The sequence below is a fragment of the Branchiostoma floridae genome, chromosome 17 (assembly GCF_000003815.2).
Source record: "Branchiostoma floridae strain S238N-H82 chromosome 17, Bfl_VNyyK, whole genome shotgun sequence".
Lineage (NCBI taxonomy): Eukaryota > Metazoa > Chordata > Leptocardii > Amphioxiformes > Branchiostomatidae > Branchiostoma > Branchiostoma floridae.
Window position 1 is genome coordinate 7,025,304 of NC_049995.1, and position 26,549 is coordinate 7,051,852.

The following is a 26,549-nucleotide window of genomic DNA, read 5'->3' on the forward strand; positions in this document are numbered from 1 at the left end:
ATATTTTCTGTTAAAGTAGGAAAAGTACAGTGATTATCATAACAATGGTAAAGGTGATAATGATCAGCATGTGAAAAGGGTAGGGAAAATGTGTACTTATATGTGGTGGATTTTTTTGTTGATTTTTGCTTTGTAACAAAGGTAATTTTTTATCATTATAAAACAAGAATTATTCACTGTGATTTTGAGCATCCTTCCAAATTTCTCTTGGGCACTATGTGCTCATTCATATACATTGTAAAAGGTTTTATTTGGAAACTTCAGCTCTGTGTAGTTTTGTTTTGGCCTTTAAAACAGGCAAAAAAACTTGGGTGTTGGGTAGACGAAATTCCCCAAAGCAGTCGGAAATTGCATCCATTAAACCAGATACCCTGGGTTTGCATCCTGTTATGCTATCGATCCTGTGCCCTTGGGAAAGGACACAGTATCGACCTTCACATGACTTTCCTCACTTCACTCAGGTGTAAAAATGAGTGCCTGACTTCAGTTTGGGAGGTAAAAGACAGTGGAAGAAAAGGATTTGGATACGCCTTCCAATACCATGCAAAGATTAAAAAAAGGCCATTAGACGTTTTTTTATCAGCCTTCATTTACTCTTTTTGCATGCATTGTTACAATTTTTCATTCTTTTTCATTCTTAAAAGAAATTCGCAGTTCGAAAATGAACCTTGCAGACCCTTCTGTGGCAAATATATATTGTCACTATTGACGTTGCATATTAAACACTGGAAATGACATATTTTGAAAAGAAAACAAATACCACCAAGTTCTATGAGGTGCAAGAAATTGTTGTTCTAAACGTTACCCTTAGTAGATAACCCCAGGTACTTTTCAGATTAATCGCTAGAGGACGCTGCTGAATGGCGCTGTTTACTTGGACATGGTGTAATGTATTTTGACAAGTTTACGGTCTAGCAACGACCTCCAGCGATTCTTCGGCAGAATACAATTCATTTATGATTTGTGCAAAGAGGAATATCGTTTTGATCCTAAACATAAAAACAATCTGTTATAAACACAGCTTTACCTTTGAAAAAAAAGGCTTAATTTGAAACCAAGAAAAGTATAAAGTGATCTGAAATACAGTTTTGTTAAAACTTTACCACTGTAACGTTAATTCATGCACAAAATCTCCTAAACCAAGAGACTTCTGATAATAAAAACACATTGATAAGGCTAGTAACATAAGGGTTCTCTATTATATACTAGTCAATATCAATACATTTCTTTATCAATATGTAGGGATTTTGTAGACACATCAACGTGAACCTGTAAAGTCTAGCAGCATTGATCCCCGAGATTTGTATGTTTCAAGTATTCCGGTGTTTAATTTCTAGAGACGCACACTGTTTTTATCATACGTTTAATATTTAGCTTAAATTTAATGTTTAGCTTCTGTTTAAAGAAAAAAAAGGTAAGCTAAGGGACGACCATTCCTTTTTACCTTGACATTTTGCATTTTATATCTGCAGGATATACTTACAGATTATGTATCCAACCCATCCTCGAAATATGAAATATTCATATAAAACTAAAATACTTTTAAGATATTAGGAGCTGGGTTGTAACAAAATCTACAAAGCATGTGACTAATTTCATATTTTCTTTGCTTTCCTAATTTTTCCGAATTGCCTCTAGTGGCTACAGATATTTCTTTATGTTAAATTTGCTAACAGATTTTCATCACGCTCTATTCGGTAGCATGTTAATGTACGGATTATTATACAATCTCAATGTCTCTTTTAGCAATATCAATGTATCTATAAGAACAAATGTACTTGTACAAAGGTGCATAGTTGCAGTGCAGTTCAACAAACAATTATGTTTTACTCCCATATATACCAAATCATTCCACACAAAAAAATATTGGGCAACTCTTAAGGACACATTTTACATAGAGATGAAGAAAGGCACTACTGGTGACGTCATTCAAAATGAGTTTAATAATAGTCTGGAACAGGCCTGACTGTGTTATCATTCAAATTGAGCTGATAGCCTGGAACAGGCCTGACTGTGTGGCCATTCAGAGGGAACTGATAGCCTGGAACAGGCCTGACTGTGTGGCCATTCAGAGGGAACTGATAGCCTGGAACAGGCCTGACTGTGTGGCCATTCAGAGGGAACTGATAGCCTGGAACAAGCCTGACTGTGTGGCCATTCAGAGGGAACTGATAGCCTGGAACAGGCCTGACTGTGTGGCCATTCAGAGAGAACTAAAAGCTAGGACCAGGCCTGACTGTGTGGCCATTCAGAGGGAACTGATAGCCTGGAACAGGCCTGACTGTGTGGCCATTCAGAGGGAACTAATAGCCTGGAACAGGCCTGACTGTGTGGCCTTTCGGAGGCAACTGATAGCCTGGAACAGGCCTGACTGTGTGACCATTCAGATTGAACTGATAGCCTGGAACAGGCCTAACTGTGTGGCCATTCAGAGGGAACCGATAGCCTGGAAGGCCTGACTGTGTGGCCTTTCGGAGGCAACTGATAGCCTGGAACAGGCCTGACTGTGTGGCCATTCAGGGGGAACTGATAGCCTGGAACAGGCCTGACTGTGTGGCCATTCAGGGGGACCTCATAGCGCGGAACAGGCCTGACTGTGTGGCTATTCAGATTGAACTGATAGCCTGAAACAGGCCTAACTGTGTGGCCATTCAGAGGGAACGGATAGCCTGGAACAGGCCAGCCTGGTGGCCTGTCAGAGGCAACTGATAGCCTGGAACAGGCATGGCTGCAGGGCCATTTATACTGATAGCCTGGAACAGGCCTGACCGCAGGGACATTTATACTGATAGCTTGGAGCAGGCCTGACCGCCTGGACGTTTATACTTATAGCCTGGAACAGGCCTTACACCGCAGGGCCATCTATACTGGTAGCCTGGAACAGGCCTGACCGCAGGGCTGTTTATACTGACATTAACGTATAATGTATTGTTATCATTGTATGAGATTATTTCGTGATGAAAATCTGTGTGTTTCATATCATTATGAATTAAAACAATTGTTCCAAATCTAACCCGTACCAGAAATTGTTAAACTCATAGCGATCTGGATTTGAAATTACAAATCACAAGTTTAAAGTAAACATAAGCAGAATAAGCCTAATCATTTTCCTATGTATTGTATGGTCAATTCGTGTAAACATTACGTGGTATTGAATGTAATCACTGTGAAAAAGGCAAATTTAAATACATCCAATTTTAAAGAGTATAATTAACATGTAATAAAGTGTACTTAGTGGAATTTTTTTCTTCTGTTATTGTATTTCAATGTATGAATGAATGAATGAGCGAACAAGCGAGTTATGGGAGGAAGGGTTGATTGATTGATTGATTGTTCGAATAAAAAAATGCATGAAATAGAAAAAGACGTCCCTATCATCTTTACGTTGCTCATATCGATGGAGGGCCAACTGAGTGATCTTCGTTGCTCAACACATCCACAAGTTAACGGGAAGTATCAAAAATAGCAACAATGCCGTGATCTGAATAGAATTGTAGCGTTTTCTTTAAAACAACCAGTTAATATCACCTGCTGACATTTGGAATCCTATCAGACATCTTCCTCAGAGCTTCTAATTGGAGTTCAGCTTCTCGTCAGCAGGTAATATTACCTGGATGTGTAAAAGAAAACTCGACTATCATATGACCTATATGACCTACCAACTTGATGAACTTATTTTCGGAAATGCAGTAATCTGCTGATTTCTAGTAGATATATGTAGCTACGTATTAACTAACTTAATGCTAGACACTTGAAACTTGAAAGTGAGTTAACTTTGGTAAATGGTACCAACACGTGGTCCCTGACTAACAATTACATCACCATAGGTAATTATGGCCGTGCACTTTGGAGCAATATCGCAAGAGGCCACTGCCGTGTGGTGTACTTTGCGTTGTTTAACAGGTGTCAGTCAATATGCCTGGTGATAATTTAGTACAAGCTACTTAAATGACAATTGGTCTGCTTGATGTTCGTACGCTGTTATTGTCTAGATCGAAAATATAACTCACTTGTAAGCTGGGTCGTTTATCAGATGTGACTGGAATTTTTATTCTATATCGACCGAGTTCTTATTGATAGGTTATCATTACACAAGTATATATGGCATTACTTACGATGTAGTGAGAAAAAAACTAAGAGGAGGGGGCTGTTCTTCAGTTAAGTTTTGACCGATTTTTAAACTTTCTCTCAAAATACAGAAGAAAAAAGTCTTGAAGGCGAGGAAGCTGTTGTTATTAAATTACTATATATCAACATAGACCCAACTACAGCAGTGCGAGGATAGAAAATATAATTTGTATGTATATAAATCGCCATCTGCATCAGAGCCCATCAACCTCCCATCTACGGTGAAGGGGCCGATTTCGACTTCCAAGCACCTTTAACCCTTTTGCTTTTGAGGCCCTCCACTTCTAAGTCCTATAACTCTTAAACGACGTGCCATAGGGCCACTAAATTTTCAAAATTTAGTGGCCCTATGGCACGTCGTTTAAGAGTTATTAACAAAATAGCAGTAATATAGCAAATAAATGTGAAAAATGCATTGTTAGAACCAAAAATAGTGATTTGGGGCAAAACAGCCTGTCAACAAACGGTTGCCATGGTAACACGAAAAAATGGAAAATTTGCCAAACATCGTAAAATTGTTGCCAACAATATTCTAGGAAAACTCATCAAATTTGGTGGCTTTAGCGTAAGGCGTTCTGGCGTTATAGGGCATCAAAGTTGGCGCAGGCCTCAAAAGCCCCCCCCCCCCCCCGGTCTGAATAGGGTTAAGCGCTTTATTATTTAAGTAAGAATACAAAGTTTAAAATTGTAACATATCTCTATCCTAGGATGCTTTTAAAAAATCCAGTTATTCCTCACACATACTCAAACTCTCGTCCTGTAGCTGAGTCCGCTAGTTCCAAAACAAAGTAAGGATGCGGGTTCATGCTTTTTCATTTCCACTCTTAAAATAAAACATTAAAACTTGAACCGCCTACACTCAGAGCTCCTTTTTTATTGTCTGCATAGCTGAACGGACAACAGGAAAAAGCGATGGCTTTTCTACTGTGGTCATGAATAAAGATAGAAGAAGAGTATCGTTTTGTTGTTGACTGGACACTAGGCTGTACTAAACAACCACGAAATTTCCTCTTGTATTGCATATAAGGTCTGCACGTTCTCTGTATTAGAATGGAAAGGAAAAGTTACATTTCTCATGTAATTGAATAGTAAATCACGTTATCCCCTTAAGGACCGAGAAGTTGAACCTGTACTAGCTACAGAATTGACATTGTACATTTATAAGATAATACATCTTTATATCACCAATCGTACTTAAAACTACTTTGTCATTTTGACATGCTTGTTAAAGCATAAAGGTACGATAAATGCCTTGATTCATTTATTCACTCATTCATGTACAGTCGTACGTTTTCTTTCCTATTTGTGACCTTCTGGTGTGCTGCCCGTTTTTTAAATAATTTTCATTAGTAAATTGCAGTGATTTGCTCGTCTTACCAAGGTTATATATCACTGGTATACGTTTGATAGGTACATTTGCTTGTATTACACATACTCGCTTCATGCAAAAGAGTGCAAGTCGCATATCCGGGCATATTCAATTGATACACTGACACTGGGAAGGGTTTCCTGCTCTTTTCGAGCCAAGTGGGGTGAACGTTCTCGAGGCGTGGCCTCGAGAGAGGTCTCTAGCTGAAGCTAGGTACTCAACGTGACCTTAGGCGAGTGGGGTAACTGTTATGAAGTGTTTCGGGCTCTTCCAATGGCTCAAATTTAGGAGCTGATTCGAATTCGTTACCTCCAGGTTCTTAGTCAACAACCCTAATACCCGCCTCACATTATGTACGATCTTCGGACGTTCTTCGCGATCGCAGGAAGGTCGGCTGATTTTAAGATCTTAAGATGGTCTTGCGTATTTTTCGCCCAAAGCCTGTTCCCCTCACATATAAGCGAGCCTCGTGCGATCGACGGTGAATAAATCTATGATAATGAACCTCCCATGACCTCTTGCACGCGGACAAGGGAATACAAAACGTTCCGCAAAAAAGGCATGAGATCAATAAATGTTGTTTATTTTGTTGTCGGAATCTTTTTAACCAATGAATGGAATGCGCGGGCATAATAGAAATGACACAAGAAAGGAAAGTGTGTCACAAAGCCAGCCTACATACTGCCACAGGGGCCACAATGTTAGAATTACCCTCACATTCCCAGAAATTCAATATTTGTAAACAATCGGAAGTCGGGTGAACGTCGCCCGAACGTCGCCCGACTAACGGGCGTTCGCCATCCGATTTGCGTTCGATGATTAATAACTATGTCTGTGCTCGCCTATCGGTCTTCAATCGTTGGATTGACGCAAGACTATTGACCGATACCCTTGCGAGGTACGAACGATTTGCACGCACGATCTGCGACTCGGTAACGAGCTCTGCGATCTCGGAGATCTCCTGCGACTTGTTGCTTATGATAAGAACATGTTTTGCTGCACCGCGACCGTCGTAAGACTCCTGAAAATTGCCGGCGATTCCTAAAAATCGCAAGATGATCGTGAGAACACCGGACGTCTTACTCACGAAAATGTTCCGATCGAATCGCGCCTAATGTGAGGCGGGTATAACCACAACCCGTACAAACACACACACACACACACACACACACACACAGAGAGAGAGAGAGAGAGAGACACACACACACAGACACACACACACACAGACACACACACACAGACACACACACACGGACACACACACACACACGCACAGACACGCAGACACACACACGCACACACGCACACACACACAGACACACACACACAGACAGACACACACAGACACACACACACAGACACACACACGCATACACGCACACACACACATTTATACATACACATAAACACACTGTGAACACGAGACTTTCAAGCCTTCTAGCTATAAAAGGGGTAGCGAATATTCAGCAGTTGGGCCAGTGTATGTTGAATACCACCTATCATCACGTTTTATTTTACACAAAAGATATTCTTCAACATGCAGTACTGAAAGTGTCATGTTTTGCCATATCACGGTGCATTTCTTGACATCATCGTCTATAAGAGTTTATATAACACAAAATGTCCACAGTCTTTGTACATATTTAGAATACAAATAGCGTTGTGCACAACTTTAAGTGCGGCAGTATACATACAATGATCCTTGTTGCAAATGCACAAGCTTCATATAACATTTCATTTAAAACTCAGTTTCCTTCCCAATCGCTGCATTTACAAAAGAACATTTCATAGTGCCAATTAAATACTTTCAGACAGTGTAAATGTCACAGTAATGCAATATAATACATGTACATCAGTGTCTAGTTATTTTCTTCAATGTGGAATAAAAAGGAAATATAGAAGATAGTAAAAACAGAATTTTCACAATGGACATACAGAGAAATATACTTGCGCGTCTAACCTATTAGTCATGCAGTTTTACTAGTTTTACGCTGACACGCTTAAGAATCTGATTTCAATGCCAGAGACATGCACATATTAATGAGAGTGTTCATGGATAAACTATAGTTTACAATGTGTCACTTTTCTTGTTAAGTTGACGGCGTCTCTTTCTTCGTCAACTATGCTTTCAGCTATGAATTTTCATTTACTCTACATTATAAAAAATGCCACGTTGAAACACTACTGCATGATTGATGTAGTGATGGCAGCTTTTAGATTCGACAATGGCGACGGCGATTGTAATATGGTTGTATTGATTCATGACTAAGATTTGCGGGGTTGATCATTAGACCGGGTCAATAAAGATGCTGATATCCTCTGTATTCGGGCGTGTTCCTAAGATGATTGATGGAAATTCGTTCAGACCTGGAATTTGATGATTGGGTCTTCTTCAATGAATTTCTGGGAACTTGTAGAATCATTCTGCACTTTCAGATGCTTCAAAATTTTGGTTAGGTTCGTCCCGATGGTCATCATTTTGTTTCTTACGGGTGATCTCTCTAGCCAATACAACAGCCATCACTGATACTAGTAGTAACATGGAAACAGCAATACTGGAAATTGAGATAGCGTCTTTAGTGCTGGCCATGTTGTTGGACATAGTACCGAAATCATTCTTAGAGAGATACATGCCACTGTGTTCATGTGAGTCAGATAGAAATGACGTTGTGTGTCGTGTAGTGTTATCATCCAGATTTAGGTCTTGTTGGATGGTGTTGGACTGGTTTTGTACGGTTGGCAGAGGTGGTACAGAAATATTGCCATGGTCTGTGGTATTATTCAAGGTAGGAAGTAGTGTTTTAGTTGCTTTTTCCTCTTCATTTGGGCAGGCCTTTAGGTTTGCCTCGTGTAACGGGACATTATGTAGCACTTCAGGATTGCTACATTTTGGCAAACCATTGACAAGAAAGTCATGAAAAAGCAGACCATCTCTGACAACAGATGTACATGTGAGTGGCCAACACTGGTGAAACGCAAGGGCCATTTCTGTCAACCACGCCATACGACAGTCACAGTGAATCGGGTTACCGTAGATATATCTGTATCCTTTTTTCATAGGCCTGTACGTTTTCCCGGTATGATTTAGAGACTGGTTTTCTAAATTCGCCTGAGAAAATGTAGCAAGGCGATTGTAAGCCCCGTTTACCAAATAAAGAGATTTTGCGCCTTTCGTGACCAAGTCGAGCCTAATAGAGGTTAACAGATTATGAGATAAATCAATCCTCTGAAGATGTTTCATTTGCTGCAAAGATTCCCAGGGGAATGTTGTGATGAGGTTATGACTGAGGTTCAGCGTACGGCTGAACGAAACCCCAGATAAGTCATGTACGGTTTGGATAAGGTTGTACTGAAGAAAAACCCGATAAACCAAGTGAATTGGACTAGTTGGTAGGCTTGTTATGTTGGAATGTGGGCAATAAATGTCAGTTTCAAAACCATTTCTAACGTAACATCTGGTCGGAAACGAAGCACCCAATATTATACTTGATATTAATTGCACACGAATGAAGAGCATAAGGCACTTCATAATTATCATTTTATGGACCCGGACCTATTTACATGTTGTGAGATTGACAATTTATAAATACGAACTACTAGTAGTTTTCTCTTAAGGCCTTAAGGTTGATGACATCTGAAATGCTCACTCAAGAAATGATCTTCTAACAAAACGTGTTGATTGCCTTGCAGTTGATGAGAACTTTGACATCAGTGTGAAAGTCAGAACCTGCAGTAACATAATTTAATGAAGAAATAAAAGTTTAAAGCTTTAAAGACCTTGGAGTTAACGTTTTTTGTGTTAAAAATCTTATATTCTATATCATTTCAGTTTCATCCAAAGAACAAAATGATTTAATACACCTTTTCTCGGGCACATTCGTACAATGGATGGTAAGTGCTTATATCTTCATTAATGAAAATGGTTTATATCTTTTACATGTACTAGATGTTCGCCACCTAAACATAACTAATAGTTAACACTGCTGCTGAGGATGCGTTCAGACCGTTCTTCCTGTGGTGATATATCTGAAGAAAGTAAAAAGAGAGAGAGAGGGAGAGAGAGAGAAACAGAGGGAGAAGAAGAGCAAAGGCGTCATTCTTCCAATTATTGTATACGTGCCACAGCTGATTGATATTTTGCTCCCATAAGAAACTTCGTACACAAAAAAGGAATAGAAAAGAAAGGCACTAAAAGATTAAGACTATAAGGAGTGACACGTGTCATTATCTTTAAAATTGCAATTACAGTGCGAACGTGGAAATAAAGATGTCCATTGAGAACCAGAAAGACAAGAAGGTTATGATGCTCTTAAAAATCGTGGCATCATATAACATTGGTATGATTTTCTTATGCATGATTGCAAATTGTATGTTCCAATATATCAAGCAGAGGGATCTAATATAGTAGTAAGAGTTGCAAAAAAGGAATAGAAAAAAGACGTTAGTCGGACATGAAAAAATAGTTGAATAGATTTTGGAAAATGTCAGACGATCCAAATAGCACAACTCACCTTTTTCGTCAGGCCACGTCGAACGGTAGTGGACACTGCCTGAAACCCTTTTCTGACCCTTTACAAATTTTCCAGTTGCTAGAGTGAATTCTGTCTGGAATATCTTATCCCATAGGTGTCTACCCTTCTTCGACTTTTCAATAACGAAATTTAAAGTTCATACCTAAGGATGTAAGGATAGACCGGCAAGTCAACAGTTTTATCAAGGTCGTTATAGAGGATCGTTCCTGGTTTCGGGTGGTATTTACTGTCGTCCGCCCAGCGATTGATTTGATCCAAGAGAAGCTCGTCTCCAGACCAATTCAATCAACTGTCAGCGAGCATGTGGTCTGATCTGATTGGACAGAGCTTGCAGTGACGTCACCACGTGTCAATTAATTCAACAACGAACCGCAATCATCTCTAGCTCTCAATACCACGGATGGCCTGAATACTTGCCACGGGACTATTCTAGTTTGCCGAAGAATGCTATTCTGTTTCAGATCTGGAGGCAGATTGCTTATGCAAATGTCATAAAGGGCAACTACCTAAGGTGTCCTTTTCTGTTAGAGGGCAACTACCTAAGGTGTCCTTTTCTGTTAGAGGGCAACTACCTAAGGTGTCCTTTTCTGTTAGAGGGCAACTACCTAAGGTGTCCTTTTCTGTTAGAGGGCAACTACCTAAGGTGTCCTTTTCTGTTAGAGGGCAACTACCTAAGGTGTCCTTTTCTGTTAGAGTTCTCGCGAGAGAACACGAGACTAGGTCAGGCTTGCGTGGATCATCTGCCCCCTCCCCCCGCCTCCTTGCGGAGAAGGGGTAAGTAGCACTTGGGCAGCTCCCAACCCTCAGTCCTGTTCAACTTCGCAGCCTCTAGTTTCATAATGAAGGCAACTTTTTTTTGTCATTTTATGTTTTGCATGCACTCTCGTATACGTTTTGGGGTTCTCAGGGGGTGTCATCCTTGTCGTCGCGATCGAATCAACATGCCTTTATTTTCTTTAACAAATGTTACATCCAGTTATTCTGTATATTTGTGATATCTGAGTGTTGTTTATGATTAGTTTGATCAGATCCGTATCAATATCGCCGATACGTCAGATATAACGTTACTCATTCTAAGTACTTGTGGTGTTTCAGATCTGGCCGTTCTGTCAATACTTCGGCCAGTTGATGCTTTTATGGGAGGTTTCCAACATATTCATGAACTTGAGGTAAGTCATTTAAATCAGTTTTCTTCGGCTCTTGTCGTCTCGTGAGACGGTCGGCAGCTTCAGTCATGGTCTCAGTCAGTTACTGGTTACAGTTCTTGCCTGGCAGTGCCTTTGATACTTAAATCAGTAGACAAAAAAAAACCCACCCACACACACACACACATAGTGGTGCGTACCTAAAGCCCGGACTTGGAATTGGACCTAAAAATGTTTAGGTCCAAGTCCAAAAAAAAACCTGAATGTCTGGAGCCATGTCCGGACTTGCAAAAAGCAATCTGTCACTTACATTCCCTTATTTTGTTCTAAACCATCTAAAACCTTCCATAGACAGTGAAGTTTGCACTGGAAAAAGACAAAAAAAAAAACATTTCATGTTTACACTGGCTGTATATTATTTTCATGTATTTTTCACATTGCATTTCAATTCATGCTAACATGCAATCTTATATGCACCATCCCCCCTCCCCCTAAAAAAAATGCACATAATATGCGATGATGGGTTCAGGTCCGGACTTATAAGTCCAGACCTGAACCTGAACTGCTGGACCTGAATCCGGACCTGAACCTAAAATTGAGTTTAGGTACGCACCACTACACACACACACACAAAAGAAATCGCGGTGACGGCAAATCGTTTAAAACAAATAGTATGCCTAAGGAATATATGCTTGAGGTATTTTCATACATACAACAGAGCGCATATCCATTTTCGTGCCCATTTATTCGTAGGAATAATCCTTGTTGACCCAAAGTAAATCGCCTTTCACATTTTCAATTATAAACTGCAAGAAAAGAAATACACGTACAAATTGAATCGTAAGATTCTCCTACTATGCATATTATCGTTTCTGCAATCAATCACCTATCAAGTTATTCCTTCTTTCAATGATTTTTTTTTCCTTTCGCCAAATTGTCCGTTCATCCCTACTTACAGGAACACGTTGAAGTACCTTGGATACAGCCGATCTTCTACAGTGTTTGTTGTCAACGAAGTGACATTTGTGTTGACGTTTTACCTGTCGCGTATCGCCCCTATGCCGATGTTCTGGTACCAAGTGTTCTACATGGCCGCCCCGAATCCCGACTTTTGGCTGCCGGAGTTCGTGGTTGGCCGCCTGTTATACTGTGGTGTTCTTATGTTACAAGGCATGTCCGTTATGTGGTTTCTTCAAATTTTGCAAAGTGTTAAAAGTCACTTTAAGGCCACACCAATTTAATTTCTTGGTTCACGGATTTTTTCATAAAAAATATGGAGCGAAAGGGCGAAATAAAAATGAAAATAAAAATTGTAAAATGGTTGGGGTAAAGGTAACGACTAATCCAAAACATAAAGAAAAAAAGTTTTCAGCTTGAAAAAAGTACAAAAACACTATTATTGTACAGTAACAGCACCTGTACCCACACTTTAAGGAGCTTATGATATAAAGGCCAATTTGCTACCCCAGAAAGTTGGTGAATGGTTTCATTAATGGTGAAAATTTGCTGAGTGGTAATTTTTATTTTTATTTTTTTCCCCAAAAAATAGGAGCGAGCGAATCCGTGAACCAAGAAATCAAATTGGTGTGGCCTAAACGCTAGGAAAAAAAACTGAAGGGAGTACCCTACAAGATTGATAAATAGATAAATAATCTAGAAATACGTAGAAATATTGCGATCTTTCTGGAGATGAGGTAGGATGTCATTATGCTACAACTTCAAAATTGAAAAGGGTGGAACAAATGTATATCTACATTTCATTTCAAAAAGGTGCAACAAAATAACGAAAGGTTTGTTTTGTTATGTTTATCAGTATAAGATTTCTGTCAGTAAGAGAGAATTAAGATTTCATTTAAAAGCACTTATTCATTCAACTTTTAAGTTATGAGCAAGAGTTAGTTCGCTGTTGTGTTGTGTTGCAAAGTACTCTTAGTCTCAGAAGCCCGACACATGGCAGTGGGGACACCTATTGTATGGTATCATAATTGCAGCTACTCCGCGCACTTTTCTCTACAGTAATACTTTAGGCCGCTAGGCGGGGCTTTTGAGCGTTGTGATAGAAGATGCAGTTTTCCTCACATTTGCCACGGAGACAAGATAATCATAATCAAAAACAAAGCAAGGGGAAGAACTTGAAAGCTAAAAAAATTCTACTTGAAGTTGAAGCAAGACAGAAAGCTGTCCATATTGCTATGGAATTAGGTGCCCTTCCCTTTTATAAAGTATACCGTACCAAGCAAAAATAATTGGAAATCACCATTACTTTTCAGTCCCCTTTCCCTTATGATTTCTGTTGATAAGTGCATGTTGCAATGAGCATTAAAAAAACTGAATGTGTTCCTACACTCAAGTACTGGGTAAAAGACACAAAAATGCAACTTTTCTTCCATATTTAATGACTTGTACTCTCTCGCATTCATACCTACATACATGAAACCATGTAGACAGCAATATCAAAGAAAATCAACCTTTTTGCAATACATACAAATCCACATGATTTGCAATTAGATATAATGTGAATGCTTTTTATCTTGCCATGCCTAGTAACTTATCAATTTTTATTAGTATTGGTTTTAATATTAGCACATGGCAACATTCAGATAGACACATATCTGCAGATAGGCTAAAGGTACATGTGGATGGCCCCAATGCTTTAAAAGTATAATGATATGGTCAGAACTCTTACACATTAAACATATATTATGTACATTGGAAATAACTTATGGAATAATGTGAACCTTCAAATATTTGCTGTGGAATTATCATAATGGATCTTGCAGTGACCTCTTCACCCTAATCATGTATTTCAATTTTCCATACTTTAGGCCATGTTGATTTGATTATATGGATGACGTCGACATCCTATGGGAACCAAAAAACTGATGCTTGCATGCGAATAAAAAAAGTTTGACAAAAAGAAAGTTGACCAAATGACTGAACAGAATATGACAATAGATTCTTCATTTTTGTTCTTTCACATCTTCTTTGACCTTGGAATATTTTATGGCATCAGTATAAGTTTTCCGATATTCGTTTTTGCAATGCAAAGCATATATTTGCTTACTTTGAAGCTGCTTTGTTGAAAACTTTTTTATTCATTTTTGGAAACGACCAAAAATTGATACGTTCTCAGATGTCCTTCAAACAATCAAATCAACATGGCCTTATATTCCAACTTTGAACATAGCAAAAAAAACAACTTCTGCAAAATTAAGTCCCAGAGCATGTACGTGTATATACAGATTAACACTGACCATGTAACACAAATATTTCCCTTCCAATTCCAGCTTGGTTTAAACAGCATCAAGTCAGTATACATCTAGCAAAACCTGAATCCTTTAGCAAAGTTTCTCACATGCAAATCTCCTTCCTCATTGGCTTTTTGTTTATCATATCTTTTCACAGCACTTCTCAAATCTTGAAGTATTCCAATACATGCCATGATTAGAAATAGTATCTATCAACTTCTTCCAACTTTTGTATACATTTCTATAACATATTTTTCATTTCCACCTTGTTGGTACATAGATGTTGTGATTATATATTGTGTATGAACAGAATTCAGTTAGCATCTGAATTCATGGAATATAGTTGAGGACAATAAGCTAGACCAAAGTTTCAACTGCACATGCTCAGTGTGGTGAATTGTGGGTAATATGTCAACGGTGAAGGCCCCTGAGAAATAAACACAACACATCCAGGCATGGCATCAAGCATGGTCTAAACAAGAAATGTTTACATGTTAGGGGCCTTTACCTTTGACATAATACATGCATAGGGCATTTTAAATCTTTTGTGGGCATTTTATATCTAACTTTAATATTTCGTGTCACAAGAAACTTTTATGCAACTTGGTTTTAGATTACATCACTTAACAAACAATTCGGCTGACAAGAATTAGTTTTCAGAAAAGTATTTGAAACTTGAAAAACAATACATTTTTGGCTCTTTTCTATACAATAGAGTGATGTGCAATTGTATAAAGTTCAAATTATCATGTATTGTTTGCTCTGACCATAATCAAGGACTTCCAATTATTGAATTTGATAATATACATTGTGTAAGGATTGTTATTCAAATGTTATGCACTGATTTTCAATCTCAACTTTTTTTGTTGGTTGGTTTGCTGCATCAAAAATGCCACAATAGATTGTACCCACCATTTTGCGAGATACGTTTATATAAGAGTTTCAGAAATAAATTCATCTGTAATCTTAGAATAGTATGTCATCCATGATCAATGTAATGTCCTAATTTCCTCTTCATTAACTTTTACGTATCAACTTCTTAGGCCACAAAAATTAGATTTTGATGGTTCTCGGACAAATGCTGTACTACTGTAAATACAGAAATGTTCGCGGTGGATTAATGTTTGCGTTTTTTGCGGTGACCACTTCACCGCGAACTTAAAACCACCGCGAACAGTTTTCTATTATAGCATTAGACCGCAGGCTATGGTGTTACCGCGAAATTAAATCCCCGCAAACTTAAATGCATTTACAGTATACTCAAAGACTAACTACAGCAAGGGAAAGACAAGTCTGGAGACAGCTCTCTATATTCATGTCTACCTTGCCCTCCCGCCTCCCCCCTTGACTGGGATGTCAAGCGTATACAATCCAAGATCAACATTAAAACTCTAAAGCATGTACCTTTATACACACAGTCTCAGGGAGTGAATGTAGTCAGATCAGGGTTGTAGCCAGCCTGAAATCATTTTCAGTCCCCTTGATTTTGAATGGGAATTCTATCGAGCACCGAAGGCATGGCGTGACGTTGCACGTCACTTCTAGGGGGTCTGGGTCCCAGAAAGTTTTTACATCAAGACCCTCTGAAACACTATTTCCTGCATTTTGAGGTGCAAATTTTGCTTGTAGACTAAGCTGTTCAATGGCATCTTATATCTTTACATACCAATTTTTGTCTGTTGCATGGGACGGAATGGGGAAAACTTTTTTCAGTCCCCATGCAAAATTCCTTCAAAGGACTGAAGGACAGGTAATGGCTACAACCCTGAGTCATATGCAAGTCTTCCTCCAAGCCCTATGTTTTTATCTTGATCTTTTTCCGAGCTTGTGAAGTCCACCTGTACAAGTGACCGAATTTTCCCCATAGACACAAGCATGAACAACCCTGATCTACTCTGACCATTGTTTTTAAGTACCTGTCGTGGTGGTACCTACAGACAAGTTTGACTGAACGCCAACCTGTTCAAGAAGACCACCCAGAAAAATCCAGTTACTGTACACAGGTGGTCACTATAGACAATATCCTTAATGCTTAAGTCAATGGGAAAAATTATCCAAGGGACCACACTATAAGAGGTCCCACTGGCCAGGAGTAGAAGTGGTCACTTACACAGGTTTGACTGTGCTTCAAAATGTCCAAAACCCAAGAAAATAAATTGAAGTGGCCTGAACTGAACTACCGGATACTTTCCCCCATCTAGTCTCTCCTGATGTACATCCAGGCATTGATGAGCCAGAACGCCAGAGTAACGGAGTACAGGATGAGTTCGCGCTGGTTTCGCTGTTCGTTTTCGTCCTCTAGGATCCGTAGTCGCCTCCCGACTCTGGACAGCTGGCGTCGGAGTTCCTCAACTTCATCTTCCGCCATGGGCGTCACGGCGTCCATGTTTGGGAGGGCTGGCGCCGCATCACTGGGAATAGAAATATATATGAGATAAAATTATCAGATGCTTTGAAATCAATCCCAAACTTTTCTGTGTACAGGAGTAGTGTCCATCTCTGCTTCAATAGCCAGTTGCATCACACAGGCCAAGATTTTTTTGCAGCATTGAAATATTGCAACTATTGCAACGTTAGATTTATATTATATATTTTCCCTTTCTTTACCACTCTTTAAGTAGTGAATCATTTCTTAACCTTTCCCTACTACATTGTATAAAAGCCTTTTGAAAAATTTGTATTGGGTTTAGGGCAAGGTAGCAGCAACAGGGTTAAATACAAAACAGATATCTTTTATCGTCTACAGACTTTTGCGTATCCTTTACCTTTTGACAGGGCGCTAAGGTAGCTTGTTGCTTCTAAATCTGTATGGCCTTAAGTAGTAGATTTTAACTTAGATTTTGAGCCTCAGAAAGACAGAACTTGATTTTGTTCTCAATTTACTTGGAAGAAATAAATGGACCGAGGCAGCTCCATTGACTCACTGTACCTTTTTTCAGAAATTAGTGAATGGTAGATGGTGCAACATGAAATTCAGTTGTGCAACCTAGTACTGGCCCCAGGTTGCACACTGCACACTGTGCAACCTGGCTCAGAAAAGTATTTTGTACACTGTTACAGTACCTTTCTGGAATCGCGATCCCGTTGGGCATACCACGGTTGGCGAGGGGTTCCTTCCTCCCGCTGGCCGTGCGTGGGCGGGACCGCGGGCGTTCCTCGATCTCCAGACTCTCCAGGTGCTCCTCTAGTGTGAGGGTGCGAGGGGGGGTCTGCAGGCTGACGGGAGGGGGTTGTGAGGGGAGCATGGTGTCTAGGTCCAGGGTCCGGGGGGACTGGTGTTGTCCTTTGTACTGTCCTTCTCCTGTAAAGAAATCAGTAGCATAACTTGTACAGAGGAATACAAATACTGCACATGCAAAAACCTTTCGTATGGTTTTATGTCTGCGGTTTGTGCGGTAGCTGCTTCACCGTGAACTCAAAACCACTGCGAACATCTTCCTTCTTTCTTCTGCTTGTGCCAACTACTAGTACAGCACCCCTTCTTGCTACATGTACGTACTACAATACACTATGTCAGACTCACTATAATGAAATGTTTGAGGTACTTGCCACATTAAAGGTACACAAATATTTAAAAAATACATTTCTTAGCATTGAATTTCGTTCATTTCTTTGTGCGATGTATCATATAACACCGTATGGTGGAAAAGTAATACTGTACTATGTATTCAGAGGGTAGATACGGTTAGATCAGTGACTGACAGTTGACCAAAGTTATACTAACTTTACATACTGGGAATGCATTTTAAGTTCGCAGCGATTTAATTTTGCAGTAGCAGGAAAAGGGACTTTTTGCTATGGTTTGCGATAGCATCATACACTGTAGTCTCTTTCTGCCAAGGAAAAATGTTTGCGGTGGTTTTAAGTTCGCAGTGAAGCGGCCACCACGAAAACTGCCGACATTAAACCACCGCAAAAGTTTCTGTTTTACAGTAGTTAAGTATCTAAATGTATTGGTGCACTAAACAGCAAAATATTAGGTGCACCAACCCAAATTTTAGGAGCACAAATGCGCATATGCACCCAGTATTTCAGCAACGATTTATATCGTACCTGCGACCATGATGCGGTCTGGCACGTCCATGCTGTGATGAAGCATTCGCGAATCGTCCCTGCTCGGGACAGCGTAACCCTCATCTCCCTCCGCAACCTGGATCTTGTCTGGGACCCTCATCTACACACAGGAAAACAAATACATTGCATTTAGATACTCATGATGTAATCAATAGATTAAGAAAGACAAAGCAGCTATCCCCTATTGAGGTGAAGCATGACACCTTTTCTACATACATGTAGTGGGAATAGTGTAATAATGATATGGCTGATTATTAAGCTTAAAGCACAGAAGGCCATCTCTCCTTTTATCCACAAGTGTGTCTGCATGCCCATTTTCTGTAACAAGGGATACTGCATTAGAAGCTTGCTATTTAATCTCACATAGCTTCTTATGGCAAGAAACAGCACGTTTCTGTAGCAGGGTACATTTTATATGTACTAAAATTGCAGGGAGTAGTTGCTTAAGTTAAGGTGCCTCCTTGAACACAGGATGCCCATTTCTTTATTATCCCCCTTTAATACTGTGCAGCCAAAACCATGATGCCGTCCTCACTTTTTAAACCAGAGTCTCCCAGTTACAAAATATATACTGTACTACAGTACTTACGAGTAGGTAATTGTAACCTGGTGAGGAATTCATACCTTTGTTGATATATCAGCTGTGTATTCTGCATTGTAGGAGTATCTCAGTGTGTCCAGGTCCTGCTCTGGAGGGTTGAATGCTTTGGTGGGACTGGCCATGGTACAACAACTTCAGCTTCCTACTAAACTTAACAGTCACTGGAACAAAGGAAAGAAAGGCAAAATCTCCTCTTTAATAATATTTGAATACGGGAAATTCTTTCTAATAACTCTTTCTTCCTTTATAATCAGAGACAACTGTCATTATGTTGATCATATGGCTTCTCTAGATGCTGCAGTTTGTAAATGCCTTTAAGTTTGCAGATATTCAATTTTACAGAAGGGAAAAACGGAAAATTTCTTACACTACTTTATCCACTTTTATGTCTAATCGATTTAAACGTTATAAAACTTATAACGTTAGTACTGCAAAGTTCAACTTCAAGGTTATGAAAGCAAGATATTGACTTAGTTTGACATGGGTTATCTCTTTGATAGAGAAGCCGTGCGTATGATAGAAGAACATCCAAAAACAACCGCACATTTTTCAGCCTGAATTAAAAAAAATAATTTACAGAAGTAATATGACAAGCGCTAGCCAAATTATGTTCATGAAAACCCGTAATTTACTACGGACAAATTGTTACGAATTTACTGGCGTATTTTGTTAATATGCTTAAGGTTCTACTTACAAATTCTGCTCTCAGTCTTCAAAATATGTTCTGGTTGACACGACAACTTGGTGACAAACTGTTATGTGAGCTTTCTTGCCGAGAATATTTCGAAAAGACAGAAAGGTTGCCTTGTCACTTCGTCTCTTCTTGACAAATTTCATCCGCCATTTTGCGAAGGAAATCTCGTAAGTCCACGCGAGACGTAGTGACAAGCGGCTCCTGGCGATTTGATGTAGCACTGCAAACTAGATGTAATGGTTAGTTGTACGGTTACACCATGGTATCAATCATTTGCTCACCATGGTTACACGAAAGACTAAAAGTAACGATAACTAGCATAGGAAGGCAAAATTTGCACGAAAATGAAGAATGTTTTCCCCGTTGCCTTTTTTTCAAGCTACATGCACATACTACTATAGAATATTAGGCTCGCCCTCTTGTGTTCGAGTAAAAAAAACTTTAGTATACCTGGTTTTTGAATCAGTCATTAACGTTAACATATGCCTCGCCCTATGATGGTATTGTGTCCGAGTAGAAAAACAAGAAAGAAATAAACGGTTGCAATTTACAATATGGAGTTACATGTAATATTTTGTTTGTTTGAACCTTTGTTTATTCATGAAACTCAAATCCGCCTACATGCCGCTTTTCATTGAGGTCATGAGCTCTAAGTTCTGATTGGATCCTGATAAGAGAAGAAATAAAAAGACCACGCCAGCAAAAGGGAAAGACATAAATTTGTAGTATTAACGTTGTCTGAGAATAGTAGATCGTCCCAGCCAAATGTAAGATATGTAAACACCCAAAGGCATGCTAACCATTCAAGTTCAACGTTTATTAAACTATGGCAGCAGCGCATAGCTGTACGTGTTTTGTTCCTCCAAATACTTCAAAGATTGTTTCGTTCCTCCAAAGATAAGACTAAGATAGTTTCTTTCACTACACCGTTTTTGCTTAAAACATTTCTAGACTGAGTAATTTTTCAGGCTTCCATGATCAAACGCGTCGCGTACATCTACCTGTACCTGTATCTGTATCTGTGTCTATATAGCCGGTATAACCGCCCTTCGGCGCGGCGTACTCTTGATCATTGAACGTTGCATCATGCACCCAAAGCACTGTCTATTGGGGTGGACAAATCCAGCGTGCGTGGCAATGTTGTTTGTTTCGAGATAAAAGACACATATACGGATCCCATTGTTGATGAATACCAGCGTTGTTGTATATCAATACACCTGGAGAGTATGCCCCTGCCCAAATGTATATTTGCGTAAAGCTCATCTGTCATCTGTCATATGAATTTAACAATCATATGTATGATAATATTATCGGGTGTATTTGCGACCAGTAGGTACCCAATATTTGGGTAAGGAGGCCGATTTACGTGGTCGAGGCGCCTCAGTTTGAGCACGGGACGCCCATTTTACGTCCCTCCCGAAAGACGATTTCGTGGAATTATTTTGTCCGCCTACAGGATCCAGTCGTTTCTGGGTCACGGTCTCCCATCCAAGAGCTGTCCGGACCGCACGTTGCTTAACTTCGAGATCGAGGGATCGGGTGTATCCAACTGTGTGTTTTTTAACCTCCTTGATCCAACGCGCCCCACGACCGAAGCCTCTCGTTTTTCTACATTCTCCCAGTTGCAACCTGTCCTAAACTAAGCCTTGGTTTGTTCAATGCAGTGATCGTATGTTGTCAATGGGTGGTACTCAACTGGCGTGTGATTGATAACCAGACACTGAAGAAGAACAAAGCGGTGCGTGTTACTGTAGATTTCTCACTAGTGCCACGCGGTACGCCATTCTTTTTTCGGTGGTTCACTCGAAGTGAAGTGAAGTTTGTTGCTGCACCTGGTTTCCCCAGGAAGTTGATGTGTCGCGAGCGGCATATTGTCCTGTATCCAAAGAAGAAGAAGACGGTCCATTGTGGTGATTTTTGATCCTCCGCGAATCTTCGACTGCAGTGGTGGATTCGGGAATCTCTTTTAAGGTAGGTTTACATGTGCGTAAAATTATATATTCAATACAGGTCCGTATGGAAGTTTTAGCCTCTAATATGCTCCACAAGTCGCTGTAAAAAAATTCGAAATTGGACAAATATAGCCAGATAACATGCCAGAGGAGTTAGCTGAGTCGCAAACCATACTCCTCAACCAGAGACTCCTTTGGCATGTTATAACTATGTGTCTATAATTCTCCAATTTCAGCTACTTTTCCAGCGACCTAGTAACTGTGAAGCCAGCTAGTAGAAGCTACGAATTCCATACGGACCTCATACTGAATATATACGCATGTGTAAAGCCGGCTTTACGCTTTGCTACTGGATCCCTATATGAATTAATCCCCATTGACTTACTTCCAATATGCATTAAACCCTCTATGTCTAACGTACCTCCATACTGTCATTTCATTTGACCAAATAATCTCCAAAGAAATCATTTTGGATTCGAGTACGCGTCAGGGCAAATATCTGTATGAAGTTTCATGGACAGTCAATACCTATTAATATTTGAAGAACCTTTTCAATAATTAAGATCCTAACCTTTTAAATAATTGATATCTGAAGAATGGAGGTATTACAGACTTTGTAATGTAATAATGACTTTTATTATGTATTGACAAAATCTGATGTAAAGAATAATGATTGATTCACTGTATCGTGTATGGGGACATTTCTGCCTAGGGCAACAATGTAGTACCCCCCCCCCCCTCCGCCAACCTAGGGTGAATATGGAAACATCTTTGCAATTGTCACTGTTTTCCATTGTCGACTATTTCCACATTGTGCCAAGTAAAATCTGAAGCATAAGCCTTTTACTGAGCAGTTCACACCCCTCTTTGAATAGAAATGGTAAGTCCCCAATGGTATTTCAAATGAGATAAATAAGAGAAATATTGTTGTTTAACTTTTATTTGCAAAATCCTGCCCAAAGGCTTATTGCATGTACAGTCTCAAAGACTAAGAGTAGCAAATAGTGTGACACATAACACTAGGGTTTAATCAGCTATATGATACAATATATATATATATATATATATATATATATATATATATATATATTGTCGGGTTTCACTTCTTCTTTGCAGGCAGTGGTTAATGAACTGTCCCACGTTTTGTACAATGATTGGATTTTTTTTTGTTGCTTTTAGTAGAAATATGTAGATGGTATAAGCTCGGTGAAATTGTGGCAACTGTTTGAAATAATCTGCAGCTGTTTCTTTCAGCTTCCGTGATAAATAGATGTTCCGTGATAGTGTGTATACTGACAAATAGAATGTACTTCATTTTCCACTGCATTTATTGAGCAATATGTAAGCAATATGTACATAATCTCTCGTGGCCAGGGAGATGTTTATAGCGGCCCCTTTCCATCTCTAATGGATGTGCGCTGATTATTATCCGACATATGGCGGATCTTTCAATAAACTCCTGACGAGGACAAAATCAAGCCTAGATAAGTGTATGAGTTTGTGATTGGGATATTTACTACGCCAAGGGAAAATTTGATGTTCTTCGCTGTTCTTTCGGCCTGATGAGATGTTGAAAACCATAACTTTAGTTTTGTTTGGATTCACTTGGACCTTCCGTTTCGTACAGAAGGCATTGAGCTTGTCGATCAAGCGCATATTAAAAAGGGTCGGTGCATTCTTGCCGGACATCTTTATCTACCATGAATAAAGGTGTACACATATAAGTCCAGCTGTCGTTTTGACACAGGTTTGTCGGTTGGAGTACGTCGATTCGATTAAATTGCAGAAATTACCGCCTTCCCCCGATACGAGTAGTTTGTACCGCAGTCGCTCATGCAAAATACAATCGAAAGCTTTCCGGAAGTCTACGAAGCATGCAAAAAGACGTTTATTGACGTTAGTGTATTTAGATATCAATGTTTTTATATGAGTCTGGAAGGAGTTAGCATGAAAGTTCATCTGTGTTGGTAGAATACATTATAGAGAATTTCTAAACTTCTTTTCCTACACGGAGATAATGTAGGGACTTACCCCTAAATTTTTGGTCGATCTCCGTCGACCTTGTTCACAGAATGACCCTCCTGCAAAAGTGGTGTCTTCCTGACGTCACTGCTGGAGTGAGAAAGGGTCATTCTGTGAAATTGTTTGTTTCCGAAATGTTGGGTTTGCATTCTCTTCCACACAACCTGGATAACAACTTCATAGACTGTGACGCCAAGTTCTCCATGGGATGACGTGCATATGGAGGTACTTATGATAATAAGCATACGAATCATGACCCTTTTATTGCAACTTTTTCCTAACATGTATACAGCTTTTCACAGTTTGGCTAGAGTACTTATATTAACAGTACGGGGACACAAAGTACACACCGGTAACTTTCGGAGTGTGTCGTTCGGTGCCAGGTTTTTCGAACGTTCGTGAAAAAGATCAGCTGTTTCATAATCCAGTCAAACCGCAGAGATCTATGCACAAATAAACTGGCCAAAAAGTCGCCGATGTTTCGAAAGCCATAACGTTCGTTGTTATATTGCAATACAAGAAATGTTATCTACATGGTACCGGTTGTACTGGGCGAAACCTGAAGATGTGAAAAAGTATAAACATTAAGTAGGTCTGAGGTCTGTTTTCTGCACAACAGGTAGTTGTTTACACCGTACCCATGCAACGGGGTCAAATCGGTTCACGACAAAAGTCGAACCTAAAAGAATGGGTTTTAGAGTGACTTAATTGCGGTTCGACTGGTTCTTAGTTCTCTTGTCATTATGATCATTAAGAAGCAGTCGCACCGCAGGTCACCCCTTAAGGCGATAGAAGTACTCTCTTAGATACGGCTTCTGTCGCTAATCCAGTAACCAAAAACAGGTCATACTCAATTCGTCACCTTCGTTACAAACGTAGGAAGCTTGGAGAGAAAAAGACCCAGAAAAGGTGAGGAACGTTTTTTTTAAGGGCCGTTTGTGATAGAATCTAGATACTAGTACTTTCTAAGAAGGGGTAATTAACCCCAGCCAGCGAGATATTGTGTAAAAGGGGCTGGAGAGGTGGGTGTTTACAAAAAAAAGATGTAAAGACCTATAACATTATACAACAGAAATTTGAAAAAGGCAGGGACAGGGAGTGTGACCATGATCACGACTCAGCAGTCATCGACTCTAAAGAACTACTACTTGTAGGTTTTCACGTACACATCGTTTAACCCATTAACAGTATATACAGATTACAATAGCGGAGTGGCGCAAACGCATTTCCATACTTCATCATACCCTACCAGCACATCAAATATAAAACCAATGCTCTTTTTATTATCTGCAATACTCATGCAGGTAATAAACATGCGTTTGTATGTATGTATGTATGTATGTATGTATGTATGTATGTATGTGTGTGTGTGTATGTGTGTGTGTGTATGTGTATATGTGTGTATGTTTGTGTGTGTGTGTGTGTGTGTATATATATATGTGTGTATGTTTGTGTGTGTGTTTGTGTATGCGTGTGTGCGTGTGTGTATATGTGTGTATGTTTGTGTGTGTGTGTGTGCGTGTGTGTATATGTGTGTATGTTTGTGTGTGTGTGTGTGTGTATGCGTGTGTGTATACGTTTCGTGCAAGAGAACAATTTCACCTGTTGGCTAATAAGTACTCTCCAAGCAGAGGTTAGGCTCCGGCTGTTTTTTTAACGATTTTTTAAGTCGTTTTTATCAGGCTTTCTATTTTTTTTTAACATCTTTCCGTGTCAAAACTGGCGTACTTCAAGAAAAATGACAAAATAGAGAGCCCGATAAAAACGACTAAAAAAACGTTAGAAAAACAGCCGGAGCCTAACCTCTGCTTGGAGAGTAGCTAATAAGCACTGTCAGGTATTTCACCGTAGGCTATCATCGCAGGCGTAATGACTGCACAAGTTGGGTTACACCCTGTATATTTATATACTCTGTCTACAGCACAGATATATGTCACGGTGGTCCGGTTGATAGGCTAAAATCCCCATTGCTATGTGAATAGGCCGCACCCACTATTGTCACGGCGGGATGCCACCTCTGACTTGCCGGCAGAACAAGGATCGTCTCAAATATTTTTTCAAGATAACATGCGATCTGACAATCGTATTGAAAAAACAAAGTATAAATGTACGATAACTTAACAGTTACTCCTCCAGACAAGTCTCAAGCAGGCAACAAAAGTGTTACAATTTACTGCTGCCAATCAAGCAAGGTAAGCTGGACGTTCTGTTAGTCTCTCCCAGACTAAGTACGCTGGTTATAAGGAGAATAGTTTGCAATCGCTAGGAGAGTTTGGCCATTGAGGGAGAATCACCCTTCCCGTGGCCTGACTCTCCCGGCTAAATATTCCCCTTTTAAATTTTGCCGAATTCTACGACCCATACCCCCTTAGGAAGGCCCGGTTAAGGCCGCCTAAAGCTAAGGGCCCGACCCGCCGTACGTGCAAATATGCGCTGTGTACGCGTACGTGCCAAAACGTGGGCAATCTTTTGGAATCCGTAAGTGATAAGTACCGCCTCCGTACGAACTCGTAGGGAATCCGACGGATTTTGGAGCACGCAGACACGCCATACAACTTTACGTGCAGACAAAACTTTCTCTGCCATCGGGCTGCGGTTTCGCCCCCCGTACGTGCCAGTACGGGCAACACGTCTGCCCTGTACAGCCTGAACGTTTTCAGAAATACGTGGCGGACGTGGTCTCCCCCAAAAACGTACAGACAAATTGCACGTACGGCGGGTTGTGCCCTGAGCGCAACGGTCTGTTCTTTTCTCGGTACGTCTGGCACGTCTCCACTCAGTGCG

General features: G+C 39.9%; 2 protein-coding genes across 3 annotated transcripts in view; one reads left to right on the plus strand and one right to left on the minus strand.

The window, feature by feature from the left end:
- Positions 1–16,065: 16,065 nt before the first annotated feature.
- LOC118404582 (mitochondrial fission factor homolog B-like) lies at positions 16,066–19,947 on the minus strand. The gene is made up of 5 exons (XM_035803771.1): positions 19,792–19,947; positions 19,121–19,258; positions 18,476–18,596; positions 17,486–17,723; positions 16,066–16,833 (listed from the first exon to the last, which is right to left on the minus strand). The coding sequence occupies exons 2-5, from the start codon at positions 19,217–19,219 to the stop codon at positions 16,620–16,622; spliced, it is 672 nt and encodes a 223-aa protein (XP_035659664.1). The 5' UTR covers positions 19,220–19,258; positions 19,792–19,947; the 3' UTR covers positions 16,066–16,619.
- A 3,903-nt stretch (positions 19,948–23,850) lies between these two features.
- LOC118404596 (beta-galactoside alpha-2,6-sialyltransferase 1-like) overlaps positions 23,851–26,549 on the plus strand; it is a 14,886-nt gene continuing 12,187 nt past the window's right edge. The window contains exon 1 of one of the 2 annotated variants that reach the window (XM_035803799.1): positions 23,851–23,990. The gene's annotated coding sequence lies outside the window, so the exon portion shown is untranslated. Of the gene's footprint in view, positions 23,991–24,582; positions 24,675–26,549 lie in introns of those variants that run through there. The other variant, XM_035803801.1, reaches the window with a different exon arrangement.